The following is a 14,305-nucleotide window of genomic DNA, read 5'->3' as shown; positions in this document are numbered from 1 at the left end:
TCCCTCAGCCTCCTGAGTAGCTGGGATTACAGGCAGTGCCACCAGGCCTGGCAAATTCTTTTGTATTTTTAGTATAGACAGGGTTTCACCATGTTGGCCAGGTGCCTTGGCCTCCCAAAGTGCTGGGATTATAGGCATGAGCCACTGCGCCTGGCTTATAGATGATATTTATATAATGCTGAAGTGGGGAAAGCTTTCCTAAGCCTACTTTCCAAATCAGAAACCAAAAACCAAAAAGCCACACAGGTTTAGGCTGGGTACAGTGGCTCATGCCTGTAATCCCAGCACTTTGGGAGGCTGAGGAGGGCGGATCACCAGAGATCAGGAGTTGTGGAGACCGGCCCGGCCAACATGGTGAAACCTCAACTCTACTAAAAATACAAAAATTAGGTGGGTGTGGTGGCGGGTGCATGCAATCCCTGCTACTCGGTAGGCTGAGGCAGGAGGTGGGGGTTGCAGTGAGCTCAGATAGTGCCACTGCACTCCAGCCTGGGTGACAAGGGCAAGACTGTGTCTCAGAAAATAAATAAAATACAATAAATAAATGTTTCAAATCATAGATAAAATTAAAACAAAAATTAAAATCTGGAAAGGGATATGTGTTACAGATAGGACTGAGGATTTCCTTACTTATAAAAAAAAAAAAGACTACTTATATACCAATAAGGAAGATGTGAACACAGCAAAAATATCAAAGGACATAAACAGAAAATTCATGAGAGTACTAAAAATAAATTCAAACTCACTAATAATCAAAGGAGTACAAATTAAAATGAGACCCTTTTCTTTCTGTCTAGAAATTTAGTAATGGAATAATCCAGAATTAGGGTATAAGGAAGTAAATGCTCACATACTGTTCGTGGGAATACGAAGTGGCAGAAATCTGCAAAGACACTTGAAATATGTATCAAAAGCTTTAAAGATCATGCATTTCTAAAGAAAAACCTAGGCCGGGCGTGATGGCTCATGCCTGTAATTCTAGCACTTTGGAAGGCCAAGGCAAGTGGATCTCTTGAGCCCAGGAGTTTGAGAACAGCCTGGCTAACTTAGCAAAACCCTGTCTTTACAAAAAATATAAAAATTAGCTGGGCATGGTGGCGTGCACCTGTAATTCTAGCTACTTGGGATGCTGAGTCAGGGTAATTGCTTGAACCTGAGAGTTGGAGGTTGCAGTGAGCTGAGATTGCACCATTGCACTCCAGCCTGGGCAACATGGTGAGACTTAGTCTCAAAAAAAGAAAAAAAAAAAACAAGAAAAATCTAAACTATATGCCAAAATATTAATAGTGTTTATGCCTGGGAGGTTATTACATTTTTTGTTAAAGTTTAACTGTTTAGACTTTTTGCTGCTGTGTCTATGTTACTTTGAGAATTAGAAGAAAAAAAGCATGTTTTTCAATTTGGAAAATTGTATAAGCCCTTTTAACACAGTAATTACACTTCCAGACGTTTTTCCTAAAGAAATAATCAGAGATTACATAAAGATACATTACATAAGAATCATACCAGAAAAACTGAAATCTGATACTGGATTTGGTTACATAAATATGCCACATTAGTATGATGAAAGAGTATGCAGTTACTAAAATTATGACATGAAGAATACTGACATGGGAAATTGTCACACTATCCTGTCGCATACAGGGTACAGAATATATAATATGATACCTTTTTGAATAGAATATTCAAGTGTCTGTGTATATGTGTGTGCAGGTATGTGCAAGACATATACCAGTTATCTTTACATAGCGGGGTTATGAATAACATAAATGTTTATTCTTTGGGCTCTTCTATCTTTTCCAAGTTTTCTTAAAAAACCTGTATTCCTTTTACATTTGGGGGTCAAGGCTTGTTTTTTTTTAAATTTATTTACTTTTTCTACAGCATGGCCACTATAATAATGTATTATATGCCTGAAATTTGCTAAGACAGTAGACCTGTTTTTTTCTTTTGTGTCTTTTTTTTTTTTTTTTGAGACGGAGTTTCGCTCTTGTTACCCAGGCTGGAGTGCAATGGCGCGATCTCGGCTCACCGCAACCTCCGCCTCCTGGGTTCAGGCAATTCTCCTGCCTCAGCCTCCTGAGTAGCTGGGATTACAGGCACGTGCCACCATGCCCAGCTAATTTTTTGCACTTTTAGTAGAGACGGGGTTTCACCATGTTGACCAGGATGGTCTCGATCTCTCGACCTCGTGATCCACCCGCCTCGGCCTCCCAAAGTGCTGGGATTACAGGCTTGAGCCACCGCGCCCGGCCCTTCTTTTTGTATTTTTAATTTTTATGAGTACATAATATGTTGTTTGTTTTATTTTTATTTTTGAGATGAAGTCTTGCTCTGCTGCCCAGGCTAGAATGCAGTGGTGTGATCTCGATCCACTACAACCTCTGTCTCCCAGGTTCAAGTGATTCTCCTGCCTCAGCCTCCCTAGTAGGTGGGACTACAGGCACGCACCACACCTGGCTAATTTTTTTATTTTTAGTAGAGATGGGGTTTCACCATGTTGGCCAGGCTGGTCTTGAACTCCTGACCTCAAGTGATCCACCCACCTCAGACTCTCAAAGTCCTGGGATTAAAAGCAAGAGCCATGGCACCCAGCCTTGTTTTGTTTTAAATACGATGGTATAGTCAATGATGCCACAGGCTACCTTGTCAAGCAGGACAGGGACTGAACCCAAGTCACTTAGATTTGCAATTAGAGGGCACTGGAGACACCATATAGAACAATTACAGAGTGGACTACTGCAGTAGCACAGTGGATGCCAGGATCTATGTGATGAGCTGAGGAACTAGAGACAATGGAGCCCAATCTTTTAAGCATTTGGGCTACAAAACTATTAGTTACTCGAGCCAAAATCCCAGGAGTCATCCTCTTTCATTCACCCCCTCCTCCAACATTCACTCAGTCCTGCCAAACTGGGCCATTCCATCCCATGGAGCAAATGATTTATGGTATTACAAAGGGAGAGGATAGAACAGGGCTTCAAGACGGTGGCTTTTATGGTTTGCTTTTTGTTATGAGAATGTTTGCATCTTGGCTATTTTGTAATATCTCTGTTAGATGGTAGAGAAGCCCACCTAGCCTATGTCCCAAAGGAGAAAAAGCTGAGTCAGTCATCTCACACGTCGGCGAGGGAGACAAGTCATGTTCTAAAGGGAACAGTAAGGATCAGGCTATGGCCATAAAGCTTCACTTAGAATGAATTTTTTCCTGCTCGCCCTCTCTAGAACAGGGGGCTTCTCGTTCTACTCAAATCACAAAACAATTAAAGGAGAGGCTGCTCTTCCCAACAAAGGGCTGGGAAACAATGCAGGTAAGAACTGAGCAGAAACCAAAGATACATTTAAAAACTCCTCAAGCTGCAGTCTGTCCCCTGGCATTCTGAACCTTTTATTTGCTACCTCATTTAAAAAAAAAAAAAGAGAGAGAGAGAGCAAGATCTTGTTAATTAATTTGAGACCCGTCTTGGTTCCCAGATCTCCTAAATGTGGCAGGACAATAAACAAAATCAATGAAGTGAACAAAGTATTGATTACAACTGTGGTCAGTCAGTGCTGCTGACAGGAGAGTGACGCGATATTCGCCCTGTGCTGGAAGGGCGGGTGGGAAAGCGGGAAAACCAGAGTCAGCTGGGTGACCAGGGAAGGCCTCCCTCAGGAGACGACAATCAGGGTATGCAGCAGCTGGCTATTTCAACAGCCCAAACAATCCACCTGTGAAATGGTGGTGCTTTCGAAATATCTACTATGAGCAGGAGAAAGTAAGACTCACCCACTCCTCCAAAGGGGAAAGAGTTAAGCATGAAGTGCATGATGACATCATTGCCTGTGACACCTCCACTGGACGTCTCATCAATCATCCGTTTGATGAGCTGAGGACAGACCAAAGGCATCCAGGTCAGTGAAGCTGCCTCTCAGGGAACACTCAGGCCCCATCATGTGCTCAAAGCATGTACATTCTGGCTTTGTGTCAGTGAAAATTCTAGAGTTTGGGGACACCATGCCAGCCAGATAGACAAAAAATCTAAACTGTGGTTAATTTAGCAAAGTGAATGATACCCAACTTCTCAGACACACATCTAGTGCACAAAGGGAGACAGCTCCAAACCTCTGGGCCTACTCAGCCACCACCTAGAGTTGTACTCCTCAGCACAGCAGCACAAGTTTCTTTATAAGGGGACGGTTTAAACTATATTCCAGCTTTAAAAACTGTTATTGTTTCTTTCTTTTCTCGCTCTAAATTATAACATATGATTAAGAGTTACTATTTAGTCTTCGTAAAATGCAAAAATATTTAAGACTATAGATTTAGCATCCTATTTAAGAATTAAATGGTTGAGCCGGGCGCGGTGGCTCAAGCCTGTAATCCCAGCACTTTGGGAGGCCGAGGCGGGTGGATCATGAGGTCAAGAGATCGAGACCATTCTGGTCAACATGGTGAAACCCTGTCTCTACTAAAAATACAAAAAATTAGCTGGGCATGGTGGCGCGTGCCTGTAATCCCAGCTACTCAGGAGGCTGAGGCAGGAGAATTGCCTGAACCCAGGAGGCGGAGGTTGCGGTGAGCCGAGATCGTGCCATTGCACTCCAGCCTGGGTAACTCTGCCTCAAAAAAAAAAAAAAGAATTAAATGGTTGGTTGGCCTAAGACCCAGAAAAGCACAAGAACATTTGAGTAGCAAATGCCTTTTCACTTGGGTGCCAGCAAGCCCTTGAGAGTTCTTCATGGCAAATGTCAAGTCTGGACAGTAGTGAGCTCAGGTGACCCACTGCTGGGAAGTGCTCCACACTTGACTTGTACCTTGGCCAGCTGACTTTCGGTTTCAGGGTTCCTTCCTGCCCATATTGTCCAGGGTTTTAAATGTCAAACCATTGTTTTGTAATAACCAAGTCTTTACTAAGCCCCACACATCAGGTCTCACTCCAAATGCCTGTAGCTATCTGCATCTTAATAGCATCACAAGCTCCAAAAGGTGTCCGGTGACTGTCTGTACATTACCATCAGAAGCTCTCCAGAAAACATTTGGCTTATGAACTCCTCAGATCTTGACTAGTCTCTTTTCCCTTCTAGTTTTCCCGCTTCTTCAGAGGGCTTCTGAACCTACTTGCCCTCCTTGAGGCCACTGTGTCTTAGCAGAAGCTGGTCCCCTAGTGACATGAATGAGTGAGCCATGCAGAAAGTGGCAGAACTGCTCAACCAGGTGATGCGGTTCCACCACTCTACAAGAAGCTAATGTAATGTGAGAAACTAAAATCCGTGACATCACAGTCACTTATGTGACAATGTAGGGGTCTCTGTACCACACAACCCCCTCTGAGTGGCAGTGAATGCCATTTTGGTCATAGGGCAGGCAAGAGCACTCAAGTTAAGAAAAAAACAGCATTGATGTGATTCATAGGGGAGCCGTCTTTGCATTCAGCAATGCCCTGCGGATGAACATCAGAAAAGCACTTAATGCTAGTACATGTAAGTCTTCCAATTATACAGGAGATGTTTGTGAATCAAAAACCCTGTGACACTCACCCCTGCAGACTCAGATACAACCCCAGGGAGGAGGGGGAATGGAGACTGTGATAACCCCAGAGCCTCATTATCAAAGACAGCAACCTAGGAATGCAACCTCACTTAGTGGACTCTGATACTATACAAAAAAACACATCCTTGTTTTACATTGTTTTTTGCATTGTTTTACAGCAAAGAAGGAACATGACTCTTGACAGTCACTTACGATAGTGAGCTGTTCTCTCTAAAGCTTACCTTATTGTTATGTGAAAATACATAGAGAGCCAGAGGCTTTTCACGTTCATTTATGAAATTTATGGCCTCATCTACATTTTTCACAGGCACTATTGGAAGAACTGGTCCAAAAATTTCTTCTTGCATCACCTTGGTTTTAGGATCAACATCAGTAAGTACTGTTGGGGCTTAAAAGAAAATAAACAAAATGAAAATGCTTAGACAAAAATGCACAACTTTCATCTTACATTTCTTTCACTGAGTCACCTATCCATCCCGTTCCCTCTCCTGCCCAAGTCATATCTATTGAAAAGTCCTGAGCATGCGGATGAACTGTGCAAATACTCAATGTCACCAAAGCCTGTGAATCACAACCCTGTGGGTACCTGTGCAAACCAAGGGAACGATATACAATCAAATATACCTTTTTCATACTTAACCCTGTTCATAGCCATGCATGAATTTAACTGTAGATTATACTTAACCTTTTTCTGTAGACAGGTTTTTCTAGGAGCAAAAACAGCTCCTCTGTGAATCAAATCAATACTATTTTTTCTTAATCTTTATTACAACTCTGTTAGACAGATTAAGAAAACAGGCTTAAATGGTCAAAATTCCCTAAGCCTTAGTTCAGTGTTCCATCTACCATGGGGAAGAGGCACAAGAAAGGAGGGCGAAACAGATGCAGAGGAGGCTATGCAGAGTGTCCCAGCATCTGCTGCCAACGTAAGTCACCAACTGGCAGTACTCCAAAAGATGCTGTAAAGAATAAACTGAATCGTCAACCAAAAGAGAAGTCATCTAACAAGTTGGCACTTTTCCTTTACCCCTAGTTTCTACTAGGGCATCTTGGCAATGTGGCTGGGGCTGGCTTCCTGCAGTACCGCTTCTAGGGGTATATAAGCTGCCACCCCAAATCCATTGCCCACATCTTCCTCAGGTCAGAGAACCAATTTGGGCTGGGTGTCTACTTCCTCTGCATAGCTGTGCTCAGGTAAGATGATCCTAGCTCGAAGTCAGGGGAAAGTCCTAATTAGTCTATGAGCTACTCAGGACAGCCCCTTCCCCTTGCCATTCTTAGCCTAGGAATGGGCAATGTGGACATACTGACGATGGGAGAACAGAGAGGTGAAAGAATTAACGTCTGTTTTCCCTTTTTTCTACAGATGTATTCCCCAATTCAATCTGGGCCAACACCAAGAGAGACAGAAGGTACAGAATTGTTTTCTTTTACATCCTAGAACAAAAAATCAGGGCTTTTTATCGTACCACTGAGCCACTGAATTAGCCAACTCAGGAGAACCTCAGGACTGCTAATTATAAAGTAATCAATTTCTGCTTCTTATTTCAATATTTTAAGGGTTTTTTTTGAGGGGGGGTAACTTGTAGCATCTTTTCTGATAAAGGGGATAGGTAAAGCTATGTGGGACAGCTTCTTTGCCAGCCAAGTCCAAATGTATCTAACTTTTCTGTCACCTTACATTTTACTCTAGAAAAATGTGGTTAACATTCAAAGTAATACATATTCAAGGCAAAGAAGAGAAAGCATAAATAATCAGGTCAAGCATGACAGACCACAACGTTATTTCTGGAGTGGTACTGTCACTGGTTAGTTGCAGAATAGTGGCCAAGCTTCTTCTTTGTGCTGTTTTCCTGTCCACAAACTGGAGATAACTACAAGTTCTACTCTGCTTCTCAGGGTCGTTAGGAAGAAAAAAGTAGTTATGTGTAAATATGAACAACTGGAGCAACGCTGGTGGCATCATTCAACACACAGGAACACAGACATTTTAAATAGCTTATAATAAAAGCTACAGTATAACAGAAAGCAGTATTTAGTACTTTGTTAAACACTATATATTTCATAGTTTATTTAGTGTTAGTAAGTAGTGCCAGCAAAAACTGCCAAATTGCCATCTTCCCTTAGGAAAAGGAGAATTTCCATTACCTATGTAGCGTGTGGCCTCATCCGTCTCCCCACCAAAAGCTATCTTTTGTCCTTCAAGCAAACTCAGTATCCTCTTAAAATGACGAAGATTGATGATCCTTTCATAATCAGGAGATTCTTTTACATTTTCTCCATAAAATTCCTATTGAAAACAACAGAAGTATACAAATGTCATAAAGACCCACATTTCAATTTCACTAAGTACAAAATCCAGCCATGCCCCCAAATCATTCTGGTTTTCTATCCTCACAGAATCAAACACCCACCCCTCAAGTAATTGAACAGTAGTATAACAGTAGTAAGTTTCAGCTTTTTGGCAGGTCAAGAACTAGAAAATAAAGCATGCACACACCCAGAGCTCTATCACTGTCTATAGTACCAAGGGTCCTTATGGATCTCTCACAGTCTGACCACAGGCCTTCACCTCCTGGGGCTAACAGCAGGACTAGGCTCAGAACAGAAGTCTTGTTTTACATCAGGGTTGCCTATTTGTTCACACACTGGCTGTGCCTGCTCTCCCCCTCCCCCTGCATTAAGTTGGGTAGTTGCAGCACAGACTCTAAGATCTGCAAAGCCTAAAATATTGACCACTGAGCCCTTTACAGAAAACATTTGCCAATCTTTGCTCCACTTTGTTGTTTTGGTATTCTTTGAACTGGTATTTCCACCACTTACACATGATGGTGAAACCTCTCAAAGGCTCAAAGTACAGCTTTGGTAAAATACCAAGGTAAAAGAACCTCATAATAATACAACCAATATTTACTTTGTCAAATAAACACAAAATTACTGAATTGCTACTTCAAGGCCTTGTGAGAGTTCTCAATTTAATCTCAAATCAAAATGAACAACCTCTACCAAGAACACCTCTCAAGTCTGGGTGGTACGAATCACTTGTGCAGCTTGCTAAAAATGCATGTGCCTAGGCTTTGACTCCAGAGTGGTAAAAGCTACCAACAGTAGCTTTCAATGCTGACTACATCATAGAATCACCTGGGGCCTCCAAAAAGCTGAATCTTTGGAGGGTAAGTCTTGCAAACTTGTTTTTAAATGGCTCCCTAGTGATTCTAACATGTAGCTTCAGAACCACTGTGTTAAGAGTATAAATGCCTCAAAGGGAGGGAGAGGCCGTATTCCCTTGAAACTGAATTCGTTCCCACATTCAACTAAGCATTTCTCTAATTCCCAAATATTTTTCAATCTCACAAGTATATTTAACCATTCTCTCTTCCCACATATCCTTAATCTGGGCAACTCTCCCTTCATGTTCTCATCTGGATCCATTTTTAGTCTTACCACTGAAAATGATAGTCCAATTCCCATTATCAAGACCCTAGTACCTCATCGCCCAAGTTACTCTGCCTCACATAGTGAACTATCTCCCTGAACTTCCTGGTACACAATTTTCTCTTTTATTTATTTATTTATTTTTGAGACAGGGTCTCATTCTGTCACCCAGGGTGGAGTACAGTGGCACAATCTTAGCTCACTGCAGCCTCCGCCTCCCAGGCAGACTCAAGCAATCCTCCTACCTCAGCTTCCCAAGTGGCTGGGTCCACAGGTGCACAGCACTACACCCAGCTAATTTTTGTGGGTTTTATAGAGACGGGATTTTGCTATATTGCCCAGCTGGTCTTCAACCCCTAGCCTTAAGCGATCTGTCTTGCCTCAGCCTCCCAAAGTGCTGGGATTACAGGAGTGAGCCACTGTGCCCAGCCAATTTTCTCCTTTTTCTTTTTTTTGTTTAGACAGGGTCTAATGAGTGAGTCATATATGCTTGTGACATTTTCCTAGAGAGAGAAACTAATGGGGATGCTCTGTGAATAATTTGACTCCTTATCTTATTAAAATCAGTGGAATCAGATGTGTTGAATACAAACCTTCACTGTTTCTTTAATCTTCTGCACAATTTGATTCTGAAGGGATGCTTCACAGAGAATGTAGTCGGGGGCAATGCACGTTTGGCCACAATTCATGTATTTTCCCCAGGTTATGCGTCTGAGGGGAAAAAATCCAGAACGGCTATATAATTCAGTCAAACATCCATCTGTTATATTGTGTTGTTTGAATATTTTGCAACTAAAATAGATTCATATATTTACCTGGCAATTTGTATAAAAAATAAAAATCTCATTTCTAATTCAGTTGGTTGGAACTTAGAATGTATTTTCCAAATGAGGTAGAATATTTTAAGTAGCGGGGAATTTCTCATGCCAGCTCATGGGAAACAGTACTTGGTAAACAGTGAAGCCATTGCCTGCTCCAGGAAAACAGGAGAAGCAACCTCCCAACACACCTTCCCCTCTCCCACTCCAGGCAAAGGAAAGTCCTGGATAACGGGAGTTTGGTACAGACCCTCCTGGTTGTGGCTTTTGGCTCTGTCGGCAAGATGCTCAGGTATAAAGCAGGATGTCAGCCAGCTTCCAAGGCCACCCTCCTCTTTGTTGAGCCCTGCCCCACTTGGGAAGACCTTTCCATGCATGAGCAGAAATCCATGCCCTGAACATTCACTAACTGGGGGGCTTCAGATTTGGCAACTGGATTTCTACTTATGAAGCCCACCTGGAACCCTGACCTGGAACCTCTGAAGGGAGAGAAAGCCACACTACCCAGAGCACAAAGTCAGTTCTATGAGTTGGCACTTCTTAGTAGTAAAACCAGATTTGGCAGAGAGAATGTGAAACCTTTTATTTTCTAATTTTCAGATGCAAGATGTTATTCGCAGTTAAATAATGAGGAACACTTGTTTTGTCAGCAAAGAATCTCAGTTAAGAGGTCAGCATAATACCCTCTCAAATGGAAATTTAAAGACTTTATTGGATGTGATCCAAGATGGCCAATTAGGAGCAGGTGAGGACTGCAGCTCCCAGCGAAAGTGCTGAGGGTGAGTGGATGCTGCATTTACAGACACATTTTTATTGCCCACAGACCAGGAGATTCCCAGGCGGAGGAGCCCATAGGTCACCAGCGCAGCTGTTTTGGCCAGCACCCCAGCCTGGCGGGTCTCTACACAAAATACACGGGTCCAGGAGCTGTTTTAGCTGGCGATTGGAGCTAGAGAGATGGAGTTGGGAGACAGAGTTGCCCATTCAACTGATAAAAAAGGGGACTGAAACAGGGAGCCAGGCCAGGAGATTCCCGGACAAAAAAAGTGCCAAGAATCTCAGCCTGCGCAGTGGGTCACCACCTGGGAAATCACACAGATCCTGGCGCCTTTTCAACAGGCGACTGGAACACCTGGGAGACAGAGTCGCCCATTCAACTGAAAAAACAACAACAACAACAAAACGGGGTCTGAGGCAGGGAGCCAGGTGATCAGGCTCAGATGGTCCCACCCCTACAAAAAAACAGCAATCTGAAATGCTCTGGATTGAGAGTTTCACAGCAAGCACAGCTGAACCCAGGACGGTCCAGCTCTGTGGGGGAGGGGCATCCGCCATTACCGAGGCAGTCCACCACTACGGAGGTAGCCCACCATTGCCGAGGCAGCCCACCATTACAGAGACAGTCCACCATTGCCGAGGCAGTTCTAACTATACCCGTATAAACAGGACTATAGGGAGGTTTACATGGCAGCTGGGCAGAGCCCACAGCAGCTCAGCAAATCTCTGCAGGCAAACAGTGACTAGGATGCCTCCTTGCTGGGCAGGACAGCCCTGAAAAAAGGCAGCAGCACAACAGAAACTTATAAATAAAGCCCTAACTCCCCAGGACAAGCACCTGGGAAAAAAAAAGGGGGGAGGGTTTATGAGTTCTGCTGCAGGAGACTTAAACGTACCTGCCCAGCAGCTCTGAATGAACAATGGAGCTCACAGCTCAGCTCTTGAGCTCATATAAGGGACACACTGTCTCCTCAAGCAGCTCCCTGACCCCTGTATATCGAAAGAGTCACCTCATAAAGGACAGCTCAGACTGACATCAGGCAGGTATCCCTCTGGGACAAAGATAGCAGAAGAAACTGGCAGCAACCCTTACTGTTCTGCAGCTGCTGCAGGTGATCACCAGGCAAGCAGGGCCTGGAGGGGACCTCAGCAGTACTACAGCAGAGGGGCCTGAATGTGAGAAGGAAAACTAAGAAACAGAAAGAAATAACTTCATCATCAACAAACTGGATGTTCACTCAGAAACCCAATCTGAAAGCCAACAACTACAAAGACGACAGGTGGATAAACCTACTAAGATGGGAAGAAACCAGTGCAAAAAGGATGAAAACATCCAAAACCAGAATGCCACTCCTCCTGCAAGGTATCACAACTCCTCACCAGAAAGGGAACCAGGCTGGATGGAGAATGAGTGTAATGAATTGTCAGAAACAGGCTTCAGAAGGTGGGTAATCAGAAATTTTGCTGAGCTAAAAGAACATGTTCTAACTCAATGCAAAGAAACTTAAGAACCTTGAAAAAATATTTGACAAAATGCTAATGAGAATAAACAACTTAGAGAGGAATATAAGCAAATTGATGGAGCTGAAAAACACAACACAAGAACTTCGTGAAGCATACATGAGTTTCGACAGCCGAATTGACCAAGCAGAAGAAAGGATATCAGAGGTTGAAGATCAACTTAATGAAATAAAACAAGAAGGCAAGATTAGAGAAAAAAGGGTAAAAAGAAATGAATAAAGTCTCCAAGAAATATGGGACTATGTGAAAAGACCTAATCTACGTTTGATAGGTGTACCTGAATGTGATGGAGAGATGAATCCAACCTGGAAAATACTCTTCAGGATATAATCCAGGAAAACTTCTCCAAGCTAGCAAGGCAGGCCAATATTCAAGCCCAGGAAATACAGAGAACACCACAAAGATATTCCTCAAGAAGAACAACCCCAAGGCACATAATAGTCAGGTTCACCAGGGTTGAAATGAAGGAGAAAGTGCTGAGGGCAGCCAGAGAGAAAGGTCAGGTTACCCACAAAGGGAAGCCCATCAGAGTCACAGCGGATATCTCAGCAGAAACCCTACAAGCCAGAAGAGAGTGGGGGCCAATATTCAACATCCTTAAAGAAAAGAACTTTCAACCTAGAATTTCATGTCCAGCCAAACTAAGCTTCATAAGTGAAGGAAAAATAAAATCCTTTACAAACAAGCAAGTATTCAGAGATTTCATCACCACCAGGCCTGCTTGACAAGAGCTCCTGAAAGAATCGCTAAGCATAGAAAGGAACAACCAGTATCAGCTACTCCAAAAACATACCAAATGTTAAAGAGTACCGACACAAAGAAGAAACAGCATCAACTAAAGGGCAAAATGGCCAGCTAGCATCAAAATGGCAGGATCAAATTCACACATAACAATATTAACCCTAAATGTAAATGGGCTAAACGCCCCAATCAAAAGACAGAGACTGGCAAATTGGATAAAAAGCCAAAACCCATCAGTGTGCTATATCCAGGAAACCCATCTCACATGCAAGGATACACAAAGGCTCAAAATAAAAGGATGGAGGAAGATTTACCAAGCAAAAAAAAGCAGGAGTTGCAGTTCTCGTCTCTGATAATATAGGCTTTAAACCAACAAAGATCAAAAGAGACAAAAAAGGACATTACATAATGGTAAAAGAATCAATGCAACAAGAAGAGCTAACGATCCTAAATATATATGCACCCAATACAGAAGCACCCAGATACATAAGGCAAGTTCTTAATGACTTACAAAGAGACCTAGACTCCCACATAATAATAGTGGGGGACTTTAACAACCCATTGTCAATATTAGACAGATCAATGAGACAGAAAATTAACAAGGATATCCAGGACTTGAACTTAAGCCTGGACCAAGCAAACCTAATAGACATTTACAGAACCCTCCACCCCAAATCCACAGAATATACATTCTTCTCAGCACCACTTCACACCTACTCTAAAATTGACCACATAATTGGAAGTAAATCATTCCTCAGCAAATGCAAAAGAATGGAAATCATACAAACAGTCTCTCAGACCACAGTGCAATCAAGCTAGAATTCAGAATTCAGAAACTGACTCAGAACCACACAGCTTCACAGAAACTGAACAACTGGCTCTTGAATGTTGACTGGATAAACAATGAAATGAAGGCAGAAATAAAGATGTTCTTCGAAACCAATGAGAACGAAGACACAATGTACCAGAATCTCTGGGACACATTTAAAGCAGTGTCTACAAGAAAATTTATAGCAATAAATGCCCACATGATAAGCAAGGAAAGATCTAAAATCGACACCCTATTGTCAAAATTGAAAGAGCTAGAGGAGCAAGATCAAAAAAACTCAAAACCTAGCAGGAGACAAGAAATAACTAAGATCAGAGCAGAACTGAAGGAGATAGAGACACAAAAAAACCCTTCAAAAAAATAAATAAATCCAGGAGCTGGTTTTTCGAAAACATCAACAAAATAGACCACTAGCTAAATTAATAAAAAGGAAAAGAGAGAATAATCAAATAGATGCAATAAAAAATGATACAGGGGATATCACCACAGATTCCAAAGAAATACAAAGCATCATCAGAGATTATTACAAACAACTCTATGCACATAAACTAGTAAACCTGGAAGAAATGGATAAATTCCTGGACACTTGGATCCTCCCAAGCCTAAACCAGGAAAAAGTCAAAACCCTGAATAGACCAATAACAAGGGCAG

At 42.4% G+C, this 14,305-nt stretch overlaps 1 protein-coding gene and 1 non-coding gene across 5 annotated transcripts in view; both read right to left on the bottom strand.

The window, feature by feature from the left end:
* The window catches only part of ALDH3A2 (aldehyde dehydrogenase 3 family member A2), a 38,667-nt gene that overhangs the window by 15,072 nt on the left and 9,290 nt on the right, over positions 1-14,305 (bottom strand). For all 4 annotated transcript variants that reach the window (XM_074388271.1, XM_039476309.2, XM_039476311.2 and 1 more), the window contains exons 6-9: positions 9,562-9,679; positions 7,682-7,823; positions 5,755-5,921; positions 3,770-3,869 (exon numbers count right to left, since the gene is read on the bottom strand). In XM_074388271.1, coding sequence (XP_074244372.1) covers positions 3,770-3,869; positions 5,755-5,921; positions 7,682-7,823; positions 9,562-9,679 — 527 coding nt within the window. The remainder of the gene's footprint in view (positions 1-3,769; positions 3,870-5,754; positions 5,922-7,681; positions 7,824-9,561; positions 9,680-14,305) is intronic.
* On the bottom strand, positions 6,898-7,002 carry LOC120367035 (small nucleolar RNA SNORA31). The gene has a single exon (XR_005581535.2). It is a non-coding gene; the product is annotated as a small nucleolar RNA SNORA31 (small nucleolar RNA).

Source organism: Saimiri boliviensis, chromosome 17 (genome assembly GCF_048565385.1).
Source record: "Saimiri boliviensis isolate mSaiBol1 chromosome 17, mSaiBol1.pri, whole genome shotgun sequence".
NCBI lineage: Eukaryota > Metazoa > Chordata > Mammalia > Primates > Cebidae > Saimiri > Saimiri boliviensis.
This window is presented reverse-complemented; position numbering and strand designations above follow the sequence as displayed.